The sequence below is a fragment of the Amblyraja radiata genome, chromosome 8 (genome assembly GCF_010909765.2).
Source record: "Amblyraja radiata isolate CabotCenter1 chromosome 8, sAmbRad1.1.pri, whole genome shotgun sequence".
In the NCBI taxonomy this organism is placed as follows: Eukaryota; Metazoa; Chordata; class Chondrichthyes; order Rajiformes; family Rajidae; genus Amblyraja; species Amblyraja radiata.
Window position 1 is genome coordinate 42,049,231 of NC_045963.1, and position 26,767 is coordinate 42,075,997.

At 42.7% G+C, this 26,767-nt stretch overlaps 1 protein-coding gene across 1 annotated transcript; it reads left to right on the top strand.

The window, feature by feature from the left end:
* Positions 1 to 1,735: 1,735 nt before the first annotated feature.
* On the top strand, positions 1,736 to 21,136 carry tmem30a (transmembrane protein 30A). The gene is made up of 7 exons (XM_033025687.1): positions 1,736 to 2,036; positions 6,667 to 6,780; positions 7,887 to 7,994; positions 10,981 to 11,068; positions 14,316 to 14,456; positions 18,938 to 19,147; positions 19,678 to 21,136. The coding sequence occupies exons 1-7, from the start codon at positions 1,824 to 1,826 to the stop codon at positions 19,869 to 19,871; spliced, it is 1,068 nt and encodes a 355-aa protein (XP_032881578.1). The 5' UTR covers positions 1,736 to 1,823; the 3' UTR covers positions 19,872 to 21,136.
* The last annotated feature ends 5,631 nt before the right edge of the window (positions 21,137 to 26,767 follow it).

Genomic DNA, 26,767 nt, shown 5'->3' on the forward strand with positions numbered 1-26,767 from the left:
TAGAAGAGAGCCTCATCTATAGGGTGATTTCACGAAAGGTCACTGGAGCGTAGATCCGCACCCACGTGACCGCAAAATTTAACTGGAGTACATGCGTCACTTCCGGTACATGTTAGTGAATGGGAAAACACGCACTTTCACACCCGTTAAAAACATCGAAACCGGCCAGTTTTTGAGCTGCAATTTACTGTGCCAATCGGGGTGACCGTGAGGCACAGCTACCTAAATTTACAGTCCAAAAGAAAGATAGAAACTAAGATAAATTCAAGAGGGAGCTGAAGGTGCAAAAACAGCGGAAGTGCTTAGCGGACATTTGCCGCGGAGATTTAAAGATCGAAAATATCGGGAATTATCGCGTTTGCTCGCTGCATTTCATCAAAAGTAAGGCATTATTGACTTTTTATCTTTATTCATTTGTTATATGAAAAGTTTTAAAAGTGAAACATCCGTCTAAAATTGCTAAATCGCCCATGGTTCTCAGGTGGGTTTTAACATGCAAAATGAAAACGCTTCTGAAGCTCCATTTACCATTTAAATAATCGTAAACTATCAATGCGTTTTGAAATAAATTTTACTCAGATGCAAGCTAAGAAATGGGATAATTGTCAGCTGTTCCTTGGACAAGATTAGGACATTTTATTATTTGCCAAAATATATTTCTCAATGTTTCTTGTTTAAAGCCTGCACAATCACCCAAACTACTTATTTATTTATTTATCATCTAATAACAGACAAGCCTGCAGCATGGAATGATGTCAACAATCCTGATTGGACACCCACTGTGAGCAGGATAGACAATGTGCACAAGAACGCCATGCACATGCAACAAGAAGAGAGTATTAAAGCAGTTTGTTTGTCCAACTAACAGCTGACAATTATCCCATTTCTTAGCTTGCATCTGAGTAAAATTTATTTCAAAACGCATTGATAGTTTACGATTATTTAAATGGTAAATGGAGCTTCAGAAGCGTTTTCATTTTGCATGTTAAAACCCACCTGAGAACCATGGGCTATTTTGCAATTTTACTGACGGATTTTTCACTTTTAAAACTTTTCATATAACAAATGAATAAAGATAAAACGTCAATAATGCCTTACTTTTGATGAAATGCAGCGAGCAAACGCGATAATTCCCGATATTTTCGATCTTTAAAGCTCCACAACAAATGTCCGCTAAGCACTTCCGCTGTATTTACACCTTCAGCTCCCTCTTGAATTTACCTTAGTTTCTATCTTTCTTTTGGACTGTAAATTTAGGTAGCTGTGCCTCACGGTCACCCCGACTGGCACAGTAAATTGAAGCTCAAAAACGGGCCGTTTTCGATGTTTTTAACGGGTGTGAAAGTGCGTGTTTTCCCATTCACTAACATGTACCGGAAGTGACGCATGTACTCCAGTTAAATTTTGCGGTCACGTGGGTGCGGATCTACGCTCCAGTGACCTTTCGTGAAATCACCCTATAGTAGAAGAGGGGAACCCCCGTTCCCTGAAGAATGAGTTTGAACATGGTTCTCACCATTATAGCTCAATACTCACTTCAGTGCTAGATGTCGGTGTTTATTTGACCTGCTGAGTTACTGCAGCACTTTGTGTCCCTCTATCTATCTGTGATTCCTGCCTGTAGCTTCCACAGATCCGCTCTATGATCTTTAGTAGCATCTGCCTCGTCCCGACCTCGCCACCGTCGTCATGGTGACGGTAGGGAACTCGCCACGGCGTGGACGTTGTGGCGGCGTGACGCAATTGGCAACGTCAGCGCGTCCCTGTGCGTGGGCTTGTGGGCTTCGCTTGTCGTCGCAGTCCCGGTAGCTGAGGGACAGAAAATGGCGACCAGTTACTCTCCGAAAGACGACGATGTGCACCAGCACCGGAGCCGGAAGCCGGACAACACGGCGTTCAAACAGCAGCGCCTTCCCGCCTGGCAGCCCATCCTGACGGCCGGCACAGTGCTGCCCGCCTTCTTCATCATCGGCCTGGTCTTCATCCCCATCGGCATCGGCCTCTTCGTCACCTCCAACAACATCAAGGAGTTGGAGGTGAGGCCGCGGCCACGGTGGGCCTGGGAGGAGGTGATTGGGCCTGGGAGCCGATACAGGGGGCCCTGTGGTCAATGCCCGAGGCTTGGGGTGGGAAACGAAGGGCTTCAATTAGCTGTCATCCCAGGGCAACTCGCCACCCCCTGGGGTTGCCCACGGGTAACTTGCCCTCGCTAGGCTTACTGGTCGGGGATGCACAGAGAAGGTGCAATGGATTGTTTAGGGTGTTTTGCTGCACCGTGCTTTTATCCAGTTCATGTCTGAATATGTTCAGGGAGATGCGCGCGATCCATTCGTGGTAAACGGCCCCATCCACGTCCTCCCACTCCCCATCCCCGTAAACGGCCCCAGGCGAGAAGGCGGCGACGCTTTGACAGACCAGAGCTGTCTTCATGCAAAGGCGGAACTGTCATAGAGTTTCAAGAAGTCCCTTTGTTGTATGATCTAACAGTCCTGATGCAACAACCCAGCATCAAATCATTGAAATATATTGTTTAATTAGTCCCATATTTTGACAGCGAATCATTTTAATCTATCCCGCGTTGGGTTTTGTTTATGTAGAGTTTAAACTAAGTAGATTTTACAAAATATTGAAAGATTGTATGTAAATATTTGCACCCTGTATTAGGGAAGCTGCAAATTTCCGTTTATTTCAAGATGTTTGTATATCATTTAGGAAGACATTTCCCTTTTCTTGAATTTATTGACGTATAATTGGGCATCAGAAACGCTCATTCGCTCTCTCTGATCTGCAGTATTATGGACCCAGTTTGGAAGGTGTTTCAAATAGAACATGCATTGTGATAAATATAAGAACTTTGATACCTCTCACATTAAATATTAACATAGAGGTATCAATAACTTGTGGCATTGCTGATCTCTGCTATAACCCTGTATAGGCAAAGATTCCAGTCATATTAGTGTCATGGTTGGGCGAAAACAATCCTGGCTCTGCCATGTATACCAGCAACTAGGATGCCTGGCTGCTTGGAATCATAGCAGCCATGAGTACAAAACAAACGGAGTGCAGAAAAAAATGTTACAGCTACAGAGAAAGTGCAGATTAAAAAAATGTGTAAGGGTCGCATTGAGGTAGATTGAAATATGAGAGGTCAGTTCAAGAGATACCAATAGAAAAGAAGCAGTTGTTGAATCTGGTGATACATGCTTTCAAGCTTTTGTATTTTCTGCCTGGTGGGAGAAGGGAATAACTGGGTGTGAGTGGTCTTTGATTGTGTTTGCTGCTTTCCCAAAGCAGTGTGAGATCAATGAGGGGGAGGCTGGTTTGAGTGAAAGACAAGGCTGCGTTCACAACCGTTTCTAGTGGTCTTGGGCAGAGCAGTTGCCGTATCTGTAGAAGTTTCTAATAATCATTAGAGGTATGCCATATTTCCTTAGCCTTCTGAGGTGTTTGGTGCACTTTCTTGGGTGTAGGGTGACATTGACAGTTGGTGATATTTATACCAAGGAGCTTGAAGCACTTGACCACCTCCACTTCAGCACCACTGACACAGACTGGGGCATGTACTCCATTCTGCTTCCCGAAGTCGATGACCAACTGCTTTCATTTGCTGATGTTGAAGGTTGTTGACTTGACATCAGGCTACTTAACTCTCTTTCCTTCCTGTACTCCGTTCAGTCATTGTTGTGATCCAGCTGACCACAGTGGTCCATTCTGCAAACTTGCAGAATTGCTCTGGAGGATGTTTGTCGCCTGTCCTTACTAATTGCGGTCTATGGGTCAGGAAGTCAACATTTCAGTTGCAGTACTCTGTGCTGAGTGTTATGTCCAGTATTTGAAATGTTTTGGATCATTACACATCTTCATGGTAAGAGCTGCTTTCCAATAATTGTGTAAAATACCAAAGCTGTTTTTAAAAAATAATTTTCTCATCTTGTTTGTGTTGCACTATAGATTTTTCAGTATTCATTTATTTTCAAATATGTTAGAGACTAGTAAAGATTTCCATCTTGATTTATTTTTTAAATCAAATCGTGTGGCTCGGGCTTGGAATAATTCAGAAATGCAAATGAAAAGATTTTGTTTTTGATTGTACTAAACAGAAGGCAAATACCTAAGTCAAAGACTTGACTTTCAGTCTTGACTTGACTAGAAAATAATCATCAAATTTATTTTCATGCAACAAGAAAGGGTAACTAAGAGGTCAGACAAGTAAATATTGGTAGGATGCAGAACAAATCATTATATAGACACAAAATGCTGCAGTAACTCAGCGAGTCAGGCAGCATCTCTGAATAAAATAGAAGGGATCCTTCAGAAGAAATCCTTACCTGGATTGGTAAATTTCTCATCATACTAATAGAAAAATAAACGATAAACTAAACATGACATTAAACTCAACTCAAAGAACTATGACAAAAATAAATCCTGCAAATTGTTATTTTCTCAAATATGAGTGTCAATACACAAGGGTTTGTTTTTAAAAGTCACTAAACCATGAATGCCCATATGTTAAGTTGTAATTAAATGTAATTGCCACTTTAAAAAGAGATGCAGTGACCACAGGCCTAAAACTACTAATATGCTGCACGGCAGATGCTACATAAACCATCCAAACCTACCACTAAAAATAAAGGGACTGGATACGATTTGGAAGAACAAGGATACTTGTGTACAGTTGGTGGGGATTAAAAAAAAAACATAATTAAAGGATTTTGGTGATTTTCAAAGCAGAGAATCAGTGTCCTTTATGACTTGTTGCCTTAATAAGAAGTTAATTAATGTTACCTTTACTGTAAAAACATCAGAGTTTAATTACTAGGGTGTGCAGATAAGCTAGGAATACTTTTATGACGAAATGCAACCGAATTTAAATACTACTTTAAAACAACTGAATGGTGTGTTTATTTTCAGGATCCAAGTCCATTCTATGATCCATTAACGTTAATAATTTTCTGATTTATTTAATCTCCCATGTAACTACTCTGTATATTTGCTTTTAGATGCAGGCCTGGCACTTTGCATTCTGTACCATGCTCCAGGAACCTAACTTGTTTAACTTGTGCTGCAGTCATGTCATACCTATTGAATTTGTAGAAAAATAATTATGCATAATCTGAAGAAAATATCAGATTACTAGCCATTTGGCCGAGTTTAATGGAGTTGCTATTCATTTTTAATTGAATTTGCTGAAAATGTAGGGATTTCAAAGTTTGGATGCAAATGAATTTGCCATGAAAGAGAAACTATCAAAAACAGTCAAATTTTATTTTGGATTTTTCACAACTGCTGATATGTTATTTGCAAATAAATCCCCATTGTCAAATTCCCTTTGAAGCCTCCAAAATTTCATTTAGTGGCAACGTTTTTATTGGTAACAACAATTGGCTTGGCACACATTTTGGAAACATGGTGCTGTTGGAGGATAAACCACAATGATATTAATACCAGAAAAACAGATGGATTATCTGGTGTGCTGAAACTAGTTAACGGCTGCCAAAGCAACACAAACAAGAAAACAAATTAGCTAAGAATGGGGATCAAACCCAGAACCTTGCTGCTGAAGGTTGCAGTTGTTACTACCATTTTCAATATCATGTTTGCATTGGAAATGTAATAAGGGAAGCTCATTCTGCTGGGAAGTTGTACTTCCTCTTTAAGCTGTTCAATTTCAGAGAATAACATTTTGAATACAAGGCTAAAGCTTCCTAATGGAATTAAACCAATATAATACTGCATCAAGTTAAAACAGCAAATAGGGGGGTTGCTTGTAAGGTCAAAGGGAGTGACGCACGGAGTAGCTCAAGCCTTCTGGAGTACAAGGCAGCACCAAGGTGTAAGCGGCCGAAGGAGAGGATCCCTCCGGACAGCCCCCACTCTACCCCCAGGGTCAGCGCAGTCCGTCCCACAACCGCCCTCCGTCCCTTCTCCCCCTGTGCGGCCGCACTGTCACTGATGGGCCCGCTGCACTGGCAGCCATAGTAAGTGCTTACCTGACGTTCACTACTTGTACTCCAGAAGGTGTTGCTTGGCAACAGTAAGGGTCACAGGTCGTGACCTCCACTGCTGTGCAACCTCCCTATACAGTACAAGTAGAAAACAGGACAAGTCGCCTTAATGGAAAAAGAAACAAAGTTAACATTTCAGGTCAAAGAGTTAAGTCTCAGAGAGTTTGTGACTTGAAATGATATTTCAGTTTTTCTTTTCACAGATACTGCTGTTCGTAGCATTTTCTTTTTTATTTAGGATTTCAATCGCCTAGAGGTGTTTTTCTATTTTCATAACACTATATCATTTTCTGTATTATTCTATTAGATTACAGCTCTGTTAATAGTTTGCTGAATGTTGTAACTTTAGGTCTGGTAATACATGTAAGTTTTTGTTCATTTAAAATGTGAATGCAATTATTCTGCCTTTGTGTGGTAATTTGCTTGACCGAAATACGATGTATAGCGTGACAATGATGGACGTTCAATAAGGCAATAAACATCAAGTTTCAAACGTCTCATTCAGTGAATCACTTGTTTTACCCGGTCAGTTTTGTAATCCTGATTAGGAGAGCACGTTTAATACAATTCATTTTGGAAATGTCCTCAATCTCTAAGTGGTATTTCAGACATTGTGTGTGGCCCTTCTTTACATTAACAAGCTTTCTTTAAATTTCATCAGATTGATTATACTGGCACCGAGACAGATTCCCCTTGTCATAAATGTGCATTGAATGGTACATGGAACATTACGTGTGAATGTGTAGTCCCATTCCAGCTGGAGCAACCATATGAGGTATGAATTTATTAGTTGTGCATGGATGCTCACTTTTGAGAACATAGCTTACGCAGCAAAAATGTATTATCTGCTCTGATTAACTTATGGAGAGTCAATCGCTGCTGCATCTCACGGCTGCTCCAAGATGCGTGACCTCTGCATGAAGGTTCAGAACCAAGGCAGCATTACATGTGAGTTGTGTTGTTGTGCTATTTGGAGTGCCTCGCACTGACTAACCCTCGTATAAACTTCAACTTCCATTTGCCGGTAACAATTCCCACTCTTATTACCTTACAATCTATTATCTCATGCAAGTTCATCAATTCGTCTACGATTATTTTTTTGCAATTAGCCTACACCAGTATTGTACAGTAGAGAATTGACCTGCCAGAGTCATACGGCACGGAAAAAGGCCCTTTGGCCCAACTCGTCCATGCTGACCAAGATGTTCCATCTAAACTAGTCCAATTTGCCCACTTTTGGTTCATATCCCTCTAAACCATATCCCTCTAAATGTCTTTAGGATATGGAGAGATAACCAGAGCACAGTCACTGGAAGAACATGCAAACTGCCTACAGAAAGCACCCAAGGTCAGGATCAAAGTCAGGTCTCTACATCTAACTGCTGTGCCATAATGCTGCCATTTTAAGTAGCCTTCCAACTTTATTTGTAAGTGGCTCACATGGAGAGAATGAGCTTTTAATTGAGATATCCAAAGGACTGTAGCCTCCAACCCTGTCCAGCTACATCTAGCAAGATTTGGTGTCTTTGTGGCTGGAGAATGTTTGTAAATTAGGAGGATTATTTAGAAAGTAAATAAGGTCGTCCTTGTGCCATTGTGACATCAATAATGCTAGATTTAGAAGGCAGATGGAAGAAGTCAGCACTTTCCTCGTCAGCATTGATTGTGGCCTGAGCACAAAGCTAAGATAAGTGCAAAGTTGATTTTCGTATTAATTGAAATGGAGACTTGAGTCATTAATGATGTAGAATACATGTACATTATTTAAATTAAATCTGAAGCGCAGATTAGACATAGCTAATATTACAGCATGTCTTTGTTAAATATTTTATTTTTGAAAATATAAAGTATAGCAATTTTTTCATTTATTATATTTTGCAGGGAAATGTTTTCATGTATTATGGATTATCAAATTTCTACCAGAATCACAGGCGATACGTCAAATCAAGAGATGACAGTCAGCTTAATGGAGATAAAAGCTCCCTAACTGTACGTAATGTGGAATAGTCATTGTAAGATATTCAGATGTGTATATTTCATTCTCTACCAATCATTTACATGAGGCTGTAGAAATTTGTCAGCACACAGGCAGGAAATGGAATGAACCTATTTTGCGGCGTTGTCTTTTTAATTAAGATATTTTTTAACCTTTGCCAACAAATATTATTTTACCCAATGGATTTGTGATGTAACTTTGGAGTGAATACATTATACTTCGTTCATTTCGGTCTCTGTGCAAAACTGTTAACAACTGAAATTTCTGTCTTGTCATTCGCAGTCCACCAATTATTTTATGAAGTAGATTGAAATTATTAGGATTTTTATGGGGTTTTTTGGTCAATTGTCACTTACATATAATGGCAGTAATATAATAGCCACATTTTAGATTTTAGTTTTTTACCTGTTCACTCATTTTTTTTAAAAGAGACCACCATTTAAGATTAGGAATGGGATGTTTTCTCGGAGCCAACAAAATGCACAATGGATTCCACTGCTTAATGGATGTCTGTACTTCCCAACCTTCCTTCCACTCTTAGAAACATAGAAAATAGGTGCAGGAGTAGGCCATTCGGCCCTTCGAGCCTGCACCGCCATTCAATATGATCATGGCTGATTATCCAACTCAGTATCCCGTACCTGCCTTCTCTCCATACCCCCTGATCCCCTTAGCCACAAGGGCCACATCTAACTCCCTCTTGAATATAGCCAATGAACTGGTCTAAACTACCATCTGTGGCAGAGAATTCCAGAGATTCACCACTCTCTGTGTGAAAAATGTTTTTCTCATCTCGGTCCTAAAAGGCTTCCCCCTTATCCTTAAACTGTGACCCCTTGTTCTGGACTCCTCAACCTCAGGAACAATCTTCCTGCATCTAGCCTGTCCAACCCCTTAAGAATTTTGTAAGTTTCTATAAGACCCCCCCTCAATCATCTAAATTCTAGCGAGTATAAGCCGAGTCTGTCCAGTCTTTCTTCATATGAAAGTCCTGCCATCCCAGGAATCAGTCTGGTGAACCTTCTCTGTACTCCCTCTATGGCAAGAATGTCTTTCCTCAGATTAGGAGACCAAAACTGTTTCCTCAGATTAGGAGACCAAAACAGCTAACACTGCCCCCCAGCTTCGTGTCATCCGCAAACTTGGAGATGTTGCATTCAATTCCCTCGTCCAAATCATTAATATATATTGTAAATAGCTGGGGTCCCAGCACCAAGCCTTGCGGTACCCCACTAGTTACTGCTCAACCCATTCCATGAGACAAAAAAAACTCTTAGCTGATTCTCGTTTCAAAATTTTTATCCTTTCCCTCACCAGCCAAGGATCTATCAAAATGGTGTAAATGTTGAACTTCTCCTTTTCATTGCCTCAAGGAAATTATTTTCATAATTAAAGGATATTTAAACACAATAATGGAACTAATAGTTTACAACAGTTATTTACAATGGTGGTTGTTGACTGTTAGCATGGAGACATCTCTAGGCTGGGTGAGATGTGCAGGAAAACAGTGGTCAGCAGCTTCTATTAAAATCGACAAAGTGACGAAACTCTGCAGGTTTCAGGCAGTCTGTCAACATGTGCAGGTGTTGCCACCCCCATCAATGTCTGCACTCGCTGTGCCATCCAGGGAGCAACTCTTCTCTTCCAGCTTTCATCCCACCCTCACCATCACAATCAGTGTGACGAAGACTCGTGTCCAATCCATGTTCTCCAGTGATGCTGCCTGATCTCCCATCTTCTACTATAGATGAGGCACACACCAGGGTCTCTTCTATACCCCGTAACTCTGCTCTCACTCCCCATCCCCCCACTCGTAACAAGGGCAGAGTCCCACTGGCCCTCACCTTTCACCCTACCAGCTTTCACATACAACAAATAATCCTCCGACATTTTCGCCGCCTCCAACGGAATCCCACCACTGGCCACATCTTCCCATCTCCTCCTCTTTCGGCTTTCCGCAGAAACCCCTCCCTCCGTAACTCCCTGGTCAATTTGTCCCTTCCCACCCAAACCACCTCTCATAGAAACATAGAAAATAGGTGCAGGAGGAGGCCATTCGGCCCTTCGAGCCAGCACCGCCATTCATTGTGATCATGGCTGATCGTCCCCTATCAATAAACCGTGCCTGCCTTCTCCCCATGTCCCTTGACTCCACTAGCCCCTAGAGCTCTATCTAACTCTCTCTTAAGTCCATCCAGTGACTTAGCCTCCTGGCACTTTCCCTTGCAACCGCAGGAAATGCTACACTTGTTGCTTTACCTTCCCCCTTGACTCCATCCAAGGACCCAAACAGTCTTTCCAGGTGTGGCAGAGGTTCACCTGCACCTCCTCCAACCTCCTCTATTGCATCCGCTGCACTACATGTCAGCTGCTCTACATCGGTGAGACCAAGCGTAGGCTTGGCGATCGCTGCACCCAACACCTGTGCTCGGTTCGCAATAACCAACCTGATCTCCCGGTGGCTCAGCACTTCAACTCCCCCTCCCATTCTGAATCCGACCTTTCTGTCCTGGGCCTCCTCCATGACCAGAGTGAGGCCCACCGTAAATTGGAGGAGCAGCACCTCATATTTCACTTGGGTGGTTTACACCCCAGCAGTGTGAACATTGACTTCTCCAATTTCAGGTAGTCCGTGCTTTCTCCTTCTTTCCCCTCCCCTTCCCAGCTCTCCCACTGCCCACTGTCTCCGCCTCTTCCTTTCTTCTTCCCCTCCCCCCACCCCCACATCAATCTGAAGAAGGGTCTCGACCCGAAACGTCACCTATTTCCTTCGCTCCATAGATGTTGCCTCTCCCGCTGAATTTCTCCAGCATTTTTGTCTACTGAGTTACTCCTGTACTTTGTGTCTTTTTTTGTAACCAGGACCTATAGTTTCTTATTTCTCCAAAATAAATTTATTCTGGGTTATCAATTTATAGTTTAATTTGTGCTGAGATCTACAGTTCTATAAACTTAAATTGCACTTTCTCCTCGCCACAGAATCCCAGTAAGGAATGTGAACCATACCGCACATCTGACGGACTACCTATTGCCCCCTGTGGAGCTATTGCAAACAGTCTTTTTAATGGTACGTAAAATCAGAGTACAATAAAGCGTTGCTATAATATAGAAAAAGGAAGTTCCCCAGATTGTATCTAATAGGGTTAGTATTAATGAAATTGGTAATGTACTTCATTTTATTGCGTTATCTATCTATAAACGTTATTTTTATTTTTTATATATTTTAGGTTAGTCTGCAGTCTTACCTTGTCAATAAATATTATTCACATAACGTGTGAGTTTTTTTAAATGAAATCAATGTTGTAGACTGCCTTAGTTCTTCTGAAATGTTTCAATATGCAGTGTATTTCAGCAGTTTGTTTTGTGTTCCTGTGCACTCCAGGCCTCCCCTCTGGCAGATACCTAACCTCTAATTTCTTCTATTTTCAATACATATTGTTTCAAACGATAATGGATATGAATATTCAGATAGACACAAAAAGCTGGAGTAACTCTGCTGGACAGGCAGCATCTCTTGAGAGAAGGAATGGGTGACGTTTCGGGTCGAGACTCTTCTTCAGACTGGTTAGGGATAAGGGAAACGAGAGATATAGACGGTGATGTGCAGAGGTAAAGAACAATTAATGAAAGATATGCAAAAAAGTTAAGATGGTAAACAGGCTATTGTAAGCTATTTGTAGGGTGAAAATGATAAGCTAGTGCGACTTGGATGGGGGAGGGATGGAGGGAGAGGGAATGCCGGGGCTACCTCAAGTGAGAGAAATCAATATTCATACCACTGGGCTGCAAGTTGCCCAAGCGAAATATGAGATGCTGTTCCTCCAATTTGCATTTAGCCTCACTCTGACAATGGAGGAGACGAAGGACAGAAAGGTCTGTGTAGGAATGGGAAGGAGAGTTAAGTGAGGATAGATGCCATTTGGGACTTGCATGTTGCAACATGCAATGATGCAAGACCACCTGGACTAAAGTGTGATTTGGTTGGTGGTAGAAATGGACTAAGCACATTGCAGTGGGATGTCGGGCCCTTGTGGTAGAATATAGCCCTTGGACAGAATATGGAGGAAATAGCAAAGTAGATATCTTGTGGAACAAGATGAATTAGAACTGGCACACTTGGGTAAGCCTGGAAGGTTGAAGCAATTATATGGAGAGTTCTGAAAATGGTTTGCAAAAGAGAATCCAGGCAATGAATGAACAACTGTATAGAGTACGAATAACAGGCACAGAGAAACTATCATGGTAGTTAGAAATTATGAGAAAGCTATCTGATGTAATCATTACTGAATGTGATTAGTCTGCATATCAGAGTGCTTTACAAAATTCCACACTAAACAGATTTAAACATTGATCTAATTTGATTACTGCCATACTGAAAATGCTCCTCTTTCCTAGTATGTTGATGGATTGTTTAATTTATTTTTATTAATTCGTGAGGCCAAAAATGTTTGAAAAGCAACTTCACAATAATTCCAATCTTTACATTAATCCAATTGACCAACTTCCAGGGAGAGTTACATTGAAATGCCGCTAATCCTTAGCCAATTTATTCTTAATGCCTGGGGCAAAATCATGATGTTCCCAGCTACTGCCAATCCCTGAGCCTCTGAATGACCCTGGTTGGCTGGTGTATTATAGAAAATAAGTGGAGGAGTAGGCCATTTGACCCTTCGAGCCAGCACCGCCGTTCAATATGATCATGGCTGATCATCCAAAATTAGTACCCAGTTTCTGCTTTTTCCCCATATCCCTTGATTCCGTTAGCCCTAAGAGCTATATCTAACTCTCTCTTGAATTCATCCAGTGAATTGGCCTTGAATGTGGACAATAGACAATAGGTGCAGGAGTAGGCCATTTGGCCCTTTGAGCCAGCACCTCCACTCAATGTGATCATGGCTGATCATCCCCAATCAGTACCCCGTTCCTGCCTTCTCCCCATATCCCCTGACTCCGCTATTTTTAAGAGCCCTATCTAGCTCTCTCTTGAAAGCATCCATGAAAAGCTTTTGTGACAGAGAATTCCACAGATTCACAACTTTCTGGGTGGAAAAGTTTTTCCTCACCTCAGTCCTAAATGGCCTACCTCTTTTTCTTAAATTGTGACTCCTGGTTCTGGTCTCCCCCAACATCGGGAACATTTTTCTTGCATCTAGCCTGTTCAATCTCATCAGAATTTTAAAATATTTCTATAAGATATCCTCTCATCCTTCAAAATTCCAGTGAATATAACCCCGGTCAATCCATTCTTTCATCATATGGTACGCAAAAATGCTGGAGAAACTCAGAGGGTGCAGCAGCATCTATGGAGCGAAGGAAATAGGCAACGATTCGGGCCGAAACCCTTCTTCAGACTGATGGGGGGTGGGGTGGGGGGGGGGCTGGGAGAAAAAGGAAAAAGGAGGAGGAGCCCGAGGGCTGAGGGAGAGATAGGAAGGGGAGGAGACAGCAAGGCCTAACAAAATTGGGAGAATTCAATGTTCATGCCACCAGGATGCAGACTCCCCTGGTGTCTATGAGGTGCGCTCATATTCAGCAGGACCTTTCATCATATGTCTGTCCCGCCATTCTGGGAATTAACCTGGTGAACCTTTGCTGCACTCCCTCAATAGCAAAAATGTAATTCCTCAAACTAGGAGACAAGGACATCCAGGTCTAGTTGCACCTCCCCTTTACATATAATCTGCCTTCTTGTTCTTGCCACCGAATTGGATAACCTCACATTTATCCACATTATACTGTATCTGCCATGCATCTGCCCACTCACCCAACCTATCCAAGTCACCCTGCAGCCTCATAGCATCCTCCTCGCAGCTCACACTGCCACCCAGCTTTGTGTTATCCGCAAACTTGATGTTACATTTAATTTGTTCATCTAAATTGTTAATATATCTTGAAAATAACTGGGGTCCCAGCACTGAGCCTTGCGGCACCCCACTGGTCACTACCTGCCATTCTGAAAAGAACCCGTTAATTCCTACTCTTTGCTTCCTCTCTGCCAAACTGTTCTCTATCCATGTGAATACCCTATTCCCAATAATTTTGCACACTAATCTCTCGTGAGATAAATTAGATATTGAGTAGCAAGTTTTTTTACCCAGTTTCGATTCATGTTTTCCAAATTTCTTATCAATTTAATCCCAAAGCTAGGTATTTGCATTTGGTCTCCTCGCTAGATTGCATGGTTTAACTTGTTGCTAAAATTCTTTGATGCTTTTATGCTTGTCTTGATACTCTAAGTCAAAATAATAGCATTGGTAATCATAAGTGCTAGTTTTTCCTATATAATTCTCAGATCTTTGATTTTTCATTCTTAGATACTTTAAAGCTATACTACGTGGACAATGGCACTGAAACAGAGATTATTTTGATCAAAAAAGGCATTGCGTGGTGGACAGACAAGAATGTTAAGTTCAGGAACCCAACTGGAGATTACAATTTATCTTATATCTTTACAGGTAATCAAACTTCAATGAATAATTTAAATGTGTTTATTATCCCTTGAACTCCTTCTACACTACCTTTCTCTCATGATCCTTGAATCCCATCCCTTTCCCTTGTGTCTTCACTTCCTTGATTCACAAACCTTGCATGTCAGAGAAAATGCCTCATAGGTGAAGGATATGGTCGTGCTGCATTCTGAGACATATATTCACATCCTTGGACTGACGAGAGCACAGCAAAAGAGGGACAAGCTATGACTCAACCTCTGCCGTTACATCTAAATGTAATGTAATCTGTAATGCAGCGATCACCAGTAATTTAAAAATTACTCATGGAATTGAATGTTACAGTGGGAAATCATGTTCTGTTGCCTTCAGAAAATATGAATGCTAAAATCCAACAATATGAGAAAAGTATGTCAGGCAGTATCAGTGGAAGAAGAAAAAGCTATTTAAGGTAACCACCTTGAGACAAATTATGTTTTTTAAGTGTGGTTAATATGTGAAACTAAACTTTCTATTCAAAAAAGATACGAAAATCTTTTTTCAAAAAAGATACGAAAATAAATATAACAAAACCTATGCAATTTTTCAAAATGGAATAATTTAGATATTAGAAGGATTTCTTCAATGATGGGTATCATCAGCTATATAATTCAATATTTTCCTCAGAAATGTGAAAATATTTTTCTATTTTGTTAGTACAAATCATATTTAGCATGGCACAATAGTGTAGCTAGTAGTGCAGCTACCTCACAGCCCCAAACACCCGGGATCGATCCTGAATTTGGGTGGTGTCTGTGGAATTTGTACATTCTCCCTGTGACCACCTGGGTTTCCTCCAGGTGCTCAGGTTTCCTTCTACATCCCAAAAACCTGCAGGTTTGTTGGGTAATTGGCTTCTTAGGTGCCCCGACTGTGGAAGGAATGGATGCGGAAGTGAGATGATGTTGAACTCTGGTCAAATCTGTGGAGCCACAGCAAATGGGCTAGGTACTTAATGGAGAAAGAGAGGAGGACGGGGAAGCCTGTGGTAGTCACTGGAAGTGTCTTGGGAGCAGTCAATATTATGATCGCAGATGTGCTGAATGCCCTGACGCATATGAAGTTAGACAAATCTCCCAGGTCTGATCAGATATATCCGAGGACACTGGGAAACTAGAGAGGAAATTGCAGGAGCAATCGCTGAGATTTATGAGTTGTCGTTAAATCCAGGTGATGTGCTTGAAGACTGGAAGGAGATAAATGTTGTGCCTTTATTCAAGAAGGGCTTCGGGGAAATGGCTGGAAACTACATGCCAGTGACGTTAATATCTGTGGTCGCTAGGTTACTAGACTCCCCTTCTCAGCCTACTGTTTCCACCTCTTCCTTTCTTTTCCCCCTCTCGACCCGAAACGTCATCCATTCCTTCGCCCCATAGCTTTCTGATGCCTAATGTCTTTGCAGCGCAAGATGTTTAGCAGTGTCCCTTTGGTCACGTGTGAATTGTGGGAATTAAAAGCAGAGTAACCGTTTTTATATTTATTGTTTCTTTTACATTGTTTTTATTTTGTGTTTAAGCTTTCCATTGAAATAATTAATAATGAATAGAACTTAAAATCATGAAATAAAAATCTAGTTCATCTATTTTATCGATGTCTGACTATATTCCCTCCTGTTCTTTGACGTTGTAAATGCTATAACCTGAAACTACCTGAAATTGGAGAAGTCAATGTTCATACCTCTGGGCTGTAATGGAGAAGTCAATGTTCATATGAACATTGACTTCTGCAATTTCAGGTAGTCCTTGCTTTCTCCCCTCTTTCCCCTCCCCTTCCCAGCTCTCCCACAACCTACTGTCACCGCTTCTTCCTTTCTTCTTCCCGCCCCCCCCATCCCCTCATCAGTCTGAAGAAGGGTCTCGACCCGAAACGTCACCCATTCCTTCGCTCCATAGATGCTGCCTCACCCACTGAGTTTCATTGAAAGGGTGGTAGATATATGGAACGAGCTGCCACAGGAGGTAGTTGATACAGGTACTATCACAACCTTTAAGAAACATTTAGACAGGTACATGGATAGGACAGTTTTAGCAGGATATGGGCCAAATGCAGGCAGGTGGGACCAGTGTAGGTGGGACATGTTGGCCGGTGTGGGGTAGTTGGGCCGAAGGGCCTGTTTCCACCAAAGAAATGTGAAATCAAAGGCGTTAACGTTTGTTCTATATCTCTAAAATACGACCGGGACACTTTATTGAAGATCTCCTACTACAAAATAGACACTAAAGAGACCAGGTCCTCAAGCTGCAGCACCACCTAAGGTGGCAGCGCGCTACAATGGAGCATCACATTCCAACAATAGCGGTGCCAACCCTTCCGGACAAACTAAATTGCTTTGAGGTGCTTAACACCATGTTTGGGAGGAAGTCCACCATCACCTCCGAAGAGCAGATAATAATCCTGGATTCAGCCAACGTGTGGGGAGCCCTAGCCAGGGTCGACCCACTGAAAGCCACAGGACCAGACAACATACCTGGTCGTGTGCTCAAGGAATATGCTAACATACTGGCAGATGTCCTCACAGACATTTTCAACATCTCCCTGAGCCAGGCCACTGTCCCCACCTGCTTCAAAGCCGCCACCATCGTCCTGGTGCCAAAAAAATAATCTGTCTCCTGCCTCAATGACTATCATCCTGTAGCAATGACCCCAATCGTGATGAAGTGCTTCGGACGGTTAATCATGGGACACATCAAGAATAGCCTCCCCACCTCACTGGACCCCCACCACTTTGCATACCCCCCTAACAGCTCCATCTTCTTCACCGTCCACGCAGTCCTCCCACATACACACAAAAAAAAGACCTATGCTAGAATGATATTTATTGACCAGCTCAGCATTCAACACGGTCAGCCCTCAGAAACTGGTGGGGAAGCTCTCCCTACTTGGCCTCAATACCCCCCTGTGCAACTGGATCCTGGACTTCTTAACACATTGACCACAGTCAGTCCGTGTTGGCAACACCTCAAAAACCATCATCCTGAATACCGGAGCCCCGCAAGGCTGTGTGCTTAGTCCACTAATATTCACACTACTTACCCACGACTGTGCCGCTAAACACACCAACCAAATAATCAAATTCGCAGATGACACTACAGTGGTGCGCCTCATCAGAGACAACATTGAGGAGAGGAAGTGGCGCAGCTTGTGAGCTGGTGTGAAGACTATAATCTGTCTCTGAACGTCACCAAGACCAAAGAGATGATTGTAGACTTCAGGAGAATGCAGGCTGCCCACTCCCCCCCTGCACATCAATGGCTCCATCGTGGAGAGGGTGAGCAACATCAAATTCCGAGGGATGCACCTCGCTGATGACCTCTCCTGGTCTCTCAATACTACACACCTGGTCGGGAGGGCTCAGCAGAGGCTGTACTTCCTCAGGAGGCTGAAAGGAGCGAGGCTTCCCCCACCCATCCTCTCTATGTTCTATAGAGGTACGATAGAGAGCGTCATGAACAACTGCATCACCATCTGGTACGGAAACTACACCGCATCAGGCAGGAAGACCTTGCAGCGATTAGTCAGGACAGTGGAGAACATCATCGGGGGGCTTTCCCATCCATTCTGGACATTTTCAACAAATGATGCCTCCGAAAAGTCTCCAATGTTATAAAGGACTCCTCCCACTCCTCCCATGGACTCTATGCCCCTTTGCCGTCTGGCATTAGGTACCGGAGCATCAAGGCTAGCACCACCAGGATGTGCAACAGCTTCTTCCCCCTGGCTGTTCGAATGATGAACTCCCTGCTGTCCCCCAACGCGCACACACACACCACCTACAACACACACAACCTACAACACACACGCGCTGCACAGGCACTGTACATCAATATCAACCACTATGCATCTTGCATAGCCCCGTGAGGTGAAGATTGAGGGGGGATCTTATAGAAACTTACAAAATTCTTAAGGGGTTGGACAGGCTAGATGCAGGAAGATTGTTCCCGATGTTGGGGAAGTCCAGAACAAGGGGTCACAGTTTAAGGATAAAGGGGAAATCTTTTAGGACTGAGATGAGAAAAAAAAATGTATACAGAGAGTGGTGAATCTCTGGAATTCTCTACCACAGAATGTAGTTGAGGCCAGTTCATTGGCTATATTTAAGAGGGAGTTAGATGTGGCCCTTGTGGCTAAAGGGATCAGGGGGTATGGAGAGAAAGCAGGTACAGGATACTGAGTTGGCTGATCAGCCATGATCATATTGAATGGCGGTGCAGACACGAAGGGCCGAATGGCCTACTCCTGCACCTATTTTTCTATGTTTCTATGTGAGGAACGACATTTTGTTCAAATGTATGTTCGACTGACAAATACATTATTATTATTATTATTATTATTACTATAACTGGTAGGCCGAAGGGCCTGTTTCCTTGCTGTATATTTCAATCAATTGACCATGCTCAATATAGTATAACTGAATGTCAAATAAAACCTGTAAACTTGTTCTGGAATTACAGGTACTACAAAACCAGTGAACTGGCCTAAACCAGTGTATGAACTGGATCCAGATGAAAAAGACAACAATGGATTCATTAATGAGGATTTCATCGTGTGGATGCGCACGGCAGCTCTGCCCACTTTCCGCAAGCTATATAGACTTATTGAGAAAAAGGATTCACTTGCTCCAACGCTGCAACATGGAAATTATACTCTGCACGTTACCTACAGTATCCTTCATTTTGTGTATAAATAAAACTTTTTTTAAATTTAATTTTTTCCCTTCCCCTAGTCCATCAAGGTTTAAATAGCATTCTTACGCATATGGACATAACAGTAATTTGTAGTTTATCCCAAAAGCAAAATTGTTGTTTGGTGTTTAGTGTACAATGTCTACCAATGATCAGTTTTCTGAGTGAAGGTAAGATTAATTTCTGTTTGACACCCAATTCCAATAGCAGAAGGGAAAGGTTGAAAGCAATGTTTCATTTATAAAGTACAGAGATGTGAGTATATTATAGAGATCTGAGCAGTTGCCTAAAGATCAACAGCATAGAAGTTTGTGATACAGAATAATGTAAATCAAGTTTTTTTTAATTTGATTTTTGTCTAAGGGAATTTCATTGTGCAAATATAAAATGAATGTATTCGTTCAGATTGGCAACTTTAAGAATACTCATTATAAATTAGATGAATAATTAATGTTCATGGGATGAAAATGTTGGTTAACCTCTTTGAAGTCTTCCTATACCATGTTCAGATTATCCGGTTGATAGCTTTCATGGCCGAAAAAGAATGATCTTGAGCACCATTTCGTGGATGGGAGGAAAGAATCCATTCCTGGGGATGGCGTACATCACTGTTGGTTCCATCTGCTTTGTTCTGGGAGTCGTATTGCTGTTCATCCACCACAAATATGGAAACCGCAACAGCAGCACTGATATTACTAATTAGTGGCTTTTGCATGTCCAGCAAGTCAAGAGTTTCTAAGGTTGATGAAGCCTCAGAAAACTAAGATGATTTGACTCTTGTCTTCAGTGCATTGTCAGTATCTGAACTCTTCCCGAATGTGTTCAGAATCTTTGATTTGCAAGTGAAACCTTGTAGTGCAGAATTGCTTCACCACTTTTCTTACAACTTAAGTTAATAACTATAGCTTAAAATCTGTGTATATGGATGTTAATAGTTTTGATGGTATAAATTACTTTTTATGTTTCTTCAGAAGACAGGTAAAATTAAGTCAGACCAAAAATTAAATATGAGAATACTGTGGATTGTTAGCCAATGAGATGGGCGGGTCATTTTGTTGTGCATTGGAAGATTATTTGTCACTCCTTGTTGCCTCTTTGCTCTCCAGCATTAATGCACTGTAGCTCACTCACGTTCATACTTAGTAAGACACATCCATGCTCAAATGTATAAATAATTGCCAAATAATTGCCCTGTTAGTGTCTGTGCAGAACTTTTCTCCTTGTAAAAAATTGTTGCAATCATTTTGCTTGCATTCCTTATTATTATCCTTACTATATCCTCATTACATTCAAGAGTAAGCCACTAATGCAATATTGAAGTTTAAGAGGTCTGATAGGGGATTGATTCAATCGTCCAATGCAAAAATGTTACTGAATTAGTTTGCTATGGCATGAAGCGGATTCAAATTGTTCTGGTTTTCAGGAGAGGGAAAAGCATTCTGTGCTGAAGAGGAAGTTAGAATTTTGGGGACCAAAGTTTTCCTTAACTGTTGTAACCTGCAGTCTGTTATTACCCTTTGGTATTAAAGAGCATTTTGGGGAATAAATTCATGTCTTAGAAGAATATCCGTGGTCAAATATTGGAGAGTGAATATAAACTGATTTGGTAGCCACTTGGATGTTTTCCCAGTTGTAATGTGTTATTTTTCAATTCAAATGACATTTACTAGTCTGATGTGCTTGCATTGCTTGTGCTGGAAATTAATTTTGTGCAGATAAGGGAAGAGGAGATTATATGTCTTTGTTGTTAGCAAATTAGTGTGCTTTCCAATTCCTCAATTTTCTTTTGGACAATATTAAGTGTGGAACTTTTTGTGGAGGTGATTGAACAAATATGAGGTACTCAAGGAAGTACGTGCCACCCCACAAGATAAATCAGTCAAGCAAAATTGATTCAGAGTATTGCCTCAGCTGCTGTTGGAAAAAAATGCATGTAAAATGAATGTAATTAAAGATTATTTATCACACTTCTGAAAATGACTGCATTTTGTTTTAAAATAATACTGGTGTGAGAATTTCCGTTGATTTATTTCAGGTCTTTCTCAAACTCAGTTTTTATTAAAAACGCTACTATTGTCCATGTACTCCTTGAAATTAATTAGCTTGGAGTACGGCACAGTGACTCAGCGATAGAGTTGCCTTCCAGCGTCAGAGATCTGGGTTCGATCCTGATTCCGGGTGCTTCAGTTTCCTCCCATACTCCAAAGACATACTGGTTTGGAGGTAAATTGGCTTGGTATAATTGTAAATTGTCCCTAGTGTGTGTAGGATAGTGTAAATGTGCAGGCATCGATGGTCAGCATGGACTTGGTGGGCCTGTATCTGCACTGTATTTCTGAACTAAACTACTCCATAGAATGCATGTGATCTGCCATTAGGGGGTTGGAAACTCTATGCAGTACTCATTTTAAGCAAACAAAATATTTATTTGTTAAACTAAAATGCAATTATAATCCATGTGTCAGAGGTTATGACGAGGAGGCAGGAGAATGGCGTTAGGAGGGAGAGATGGATCAGCAATGATTGATTAGCGGAGTAGACTTGATGGGCCGAATGGCCTAATTCTGCTCCTATCACTTATGTTTGCATTTTATGTTTGCTTTGCAATACCCAGTCATGGGTATTAAACGATCATGGCAGCAGGGTTGTAGCACAATCCTTAATGCCTCAATAATTCTTACAAAGATATTAATGCTTTTTTTAAAGCAGTGCAGTCATGGCAATGAATGGACATTCTGTATCGTGATTTTAAGTACGATTCCCATTCTGGTTCTGATGAAACATCTTGGACCAGAAACAGTAACTTTAATTCTCTTTTCATAGATACTGTATGATTTGCTCTGTGTGTTCACCATTTTCTGGTTTTATTTATTTCCAGCATTGACGGTGAATCGGATATTTCTACTCCCATTTAAAAATGCGGTATATTAGCTTTACTGAGTTGTACGGACCACTGCCAGACTCAATACCCGGCTTAAACATTTGTTGATCTCACGCAGCGAAGATCCATGTTCTAAATTGGTCTTTGCATATTTTTGTTAAAGAGGAAAGTTTTAGCATGTTTCATCGAGTTGCATCTGTATAAATCAGATATGCACATATATACACATGTACAGGGAGACAATTCAATTCAATGATACCTTGTTGTCACATGTGCCCGGGTACAGTGAAATTCTTTGTTTTTGCGTAGGTCATCCGACCTACACTTTCAATATATGACCATAGCAAAATTCTATAGATTCTACAACTGTACACAGATTGGAAGGTTGTAACAAAGGACACAAAGTGCTGGAGTAACTCAGTGGGTCAGAGAGCATCTCTGAAGAACATGGATAGGTGATGTTTCACCCATCAGGTCGGGACCCTTCTTCAGACTGATTGTGTGAGGGGAGAGGGGGAGAAGGTTGGGAGAGATGAGGGGCAAGACAAAGTATGGCAGGTAATAGGTGAACTCAGGCAAGGGGGGGGGGGGTGAGTTGATAAGCAGATGGTTGGACAAATGCCAGAGATTAAAACAAGGTATGGGACAAAAGGATTGAAGAGTTGCAAATTTTAGTGCAATGTTTAGTGAAAATGTTCATTATGTCTCCCCACCAAGAAAAACATCAATCTGCCTAAAAAAGAATGATTGATACCACTTTTGGGTAGTTTTCATGCGGACATATTGCAAAAATATGCTCTGTGCAATTCTTATAAGGACATCACTAAGTTTGGTACACCAGCTGTTCTTTTTGTTGAGCACCAATAACAGAGCATTTTTCCTGGTAGCAGAAACGTAACACAATCGTGGTCGTGAAGGAGAGAGTTGTAAGTTCCCTCAGTTATATTAGTTCAGGAGATAAAAACTGAGATGGATGTTTTGTATGCCAAAGGGGACAGGACAATAGCTTGTGCCATCATGGGAAGATCTGGCAATGGTGGACATGATATTGAATCCCTAAAGTATGCAACAGTGCTAGGGAAATTTCTTGACCTCGTCGAGCATGTTAAGGTAAGCTCTAGGTCTACTGAAATGCTTGCCTTTTTAGTCACCGAGTGACATCCTGCATGGAAACAGCTCACTGAGTCCATGCTGACCATCAACAATCTATTTACACAAATTCTACATTAATTCCCTTGTACTTTGTTTCATGCAGCTGCTCTAAATGTTGCAGGCTAACTCTAAAACAGCCAATCACAACATCAGGCCACTTGCAGATGATAGCTGTCAATAAAGCGTGTTTCATAATGATTAAATGTTAGAGTTGCCCCCGCACATTCACTAACAGGGATTGGTCCCGGAGGAAATCTGCGCCCTGAAACAGCTGGGAAATGTCGGCCACCGTAAAGGCCCAGGTAAAATGGCATGGGCTAAAAATGAGCGGGATCGTGCAAACTCCACACGTCTGTATGGAGCTGCCGTTGACTGCAGTCAGTGAAGGCCCCCGCTTGCCAGATCGGGTGTCCACCCCCGATGGGGGTAAAACGCTAACCTCCGCACCAGTATCCACCAGGAACTGTCGTCCTGAGTGTCGATCCCACGCGTAGAGGCGATGTTTCAGGCCGACCGCCGCAGCGACTACTGGCGGCCAGCCTTGGCATTATCCGGATATAAGCAGAGCGGGTGGCATTGATGGGCTGCGGGACCACAGCGCTGGTGGTTAGTAACACCACTTCCCCTACACGTCTTCCCACCCTGCCCCCTGTAAAGACTCCATCCCCTACTCCCAATTCCTCCGCCTACGCCGCATCTGTTCCCAGGATGAGACATTTCATACCAGGGCATCGGAAATGTCCTCGTTCTTCAGGGAACGGGGATTCCCCTCCGCCACCATAGATGAGGCTCACACCAGGGTCTCATCCATACCCCGTAACACTGCTCTCTCCCCATCCCCGCACACGCAACAAGGGCAGAGTCCCTCTGGTCCTCACCTTTCACCCCACCAGCCGGCAAATACAACACATAATCCTCCGCCATTTCCGCCACCTCCAACGTGACCCCACCACTCGCCACATCTTCCCATCTCCCCCCATGTCTGCCTTCCGCAAAGACCGCTCCCTCCGCAACTCCCTCGTCAATTCTTCCCTTCCCTCCCGCACCACCCCCTCCCCGGGCACTTTCCGTTGCAACCGCAAGAAATGCAACACCTGTCCCTTCACCTCCCCCCTCGACTCCATTCAAGGTCCCAAGCAGTCGTTCCAGGTGCGACAAAGGTTCACCTGTATCTCCTCCAACCTCATCTACTGCATCCGCTGCTCTAGATGTCAGCTGATTTACATCGGTGAGACCAAGCGTAGGTTGGGCGATCGTTTCGCCGAACACCTCCGCTCAGTCCGCAATAACCTACCTGACCTCCCGGTGGCTCAGCACTTCAACTCCCCCTCCCATTCCCAATCCGACCTCTCTGTCCTGGGTCTCCTCCATTGCCAGAGTGAGCAACAGCGGAAATTGGAGGAACAGCACCTCATATTCCGTCTGGGGACCTTGCGTCCTTATGGCATTAACATTGAATTCTCCCAATTTGGCTAGCCCGTGCTGTCCCCTTCCTTAACCCTCTAGCTGTCTCCTCCCACCCTCCCATCCGCCCGCCCTCGGGCTCCTCCTCCTCCTCCCCTTTTCATTCTTTCTTTCCCCACCCCCCATCAGTCTGAAGAAGGGTTTCGGCCCGAAACGTCGTCTATTTCCTTCGCTCCATAGATGCTGCTGCACCCGCTGAGTTTCCCCAGCAATTTTGTGTACCTTCCCCTTACGTCGCTTGCCGGGTGAGGCAGGCGCCACCCATGACTGACAGCGGCCCCGGTCAATCAGTGCAGTGATGGTGCAGGAAGGGGCGTCACCGACCCACCGACTGACAGGAGAGGAGACCAATCTGTATGGCGGTGACTGACAGGAGAGGAGACCAATCTGCGCATGCGCGATTTAAAAGATTTTTAAACCTTAACATTTAAAATATATCATCGATCGGAACAAAACTTGTTGCCCTTGTAGCACAGGAGAATGGTAATGTGCCGAAAAATCGTAGCGCTATCTCGTACCGTTTTTGCGCAAGTAGTAAAAACGCAAAACCGGAAGAGCACAAGATCAGAGTTTCAGTTACGTATAAAAAATAGAATAGAATAGAAATAAATAAACAAATGTAATCTTTTCATCTCCTCCACAGATGATGCCTGACCCGCTGAGTTCCTCCAGCACTGTTGTTTTCTCAAGTTTCCTTTTCCTGCAGTTTCTTGTGTATCCTGGTTTGCCAAGAGGAAAAGGATGCAATGTACCAGCAGGTAGCAGTTCTACACAAACGGAGATGCATCAGACTCAACTGCTGCTGAGGGATGTGTGTCAATGTTGGGTCAGTCAATCAGTGCAATGGTCCACGGTGCAGGGTACACCTCGGGGACATTGGCCTTTAAATCCGGCTGCATTTTTAAGATCACCTCAATTTTAGGTAACTTATACAACACTACTCTTCCCCTCCCCCCCACCTTCCTCCATTAAAAGTCAGTTAGCCAGTTCTACAGTTCGCAATGTTGCATCCATCTCGGGATCACACTGTCCCTAGTCAAAAATTGGACTATCAGATAACCACCGATTGCCCGCCCTGATTTGTCCTGGTCTTTTCTTGCTTCCAGTCACCCGTCTTATTCTGAAGGGTCCCAACCCAAATCTCATGTATCCATTTTGTCCAGAGATCCTTCCCCACCCTCTGAGTTACTCCAACATCCTACCTATTATTAACGTCACTATTTGTTCGACTCCACAATGGTCATCCTCATCACTGTTGTCCACTCTCTATCCCCATGTCTAGTTTTAGACACAGCTTGGAAATAGGCCCTCTGTTAAAGCAATATAATACCTGAAGGAAAACTACCACCGAATGCCAACTTATAGGTTTAATTTACTGATTGATTGAAACATGGAAACAGGCCCTTTGGTCCATAAAATGCCCGCTGACCATTGATCACTCATTAACACAATTTGTCATTCCACTTTCTCATCCACTTCCTACACATTAGGGGCAATTTTACAGAGGCCAATTGACCTACAAACCCGCATGTCTTTGGGATGTGCGAGAATCCAGAGCACGTGGAGGAAACCTGGTAGTCAGAGGGAGAATGTGTAAACTCCACAAAGACAATGCCTGAGGTCAGGATTGAACATGGGTCTATGGCGCTATGAAGCAGCGGCTCTACCAGGTGCGCCACTACGCCGCCCTTACAGACTTGAAAATGGCGGCACTAAATAAAAGCTGCGTTTCTCACATCTTCCAATCGAAATGTAACCAATTTGAAAAAAATGTCTGTAAATCCAGTTTACAAAATAAAAAGAGACAAAATGTGCTGGAGTAACTTAGCGTGTCCGGCAACATCTCTGGAGAAAAAAGATAGGTAGCATTTTGGGATCGTTCTTAAGACTGATTGTGTTGTGGTGGGATGGAAGAATCCTAGAAGAGAGGAGGGGTAGGACAAAGCCTGGTGAGTGTAGTGGATACAGGTGAGGGGAGAGGTGGATAAGCAGATGATTGGACAAATGTCAGAGATGAAAAGACTAGAGGTGTGAGATAAGGATAGAAGCGGTATGAACTGTCTGTGAAGCCAAATAGGGGGGGAGGGGAGAGAAATTAGTGC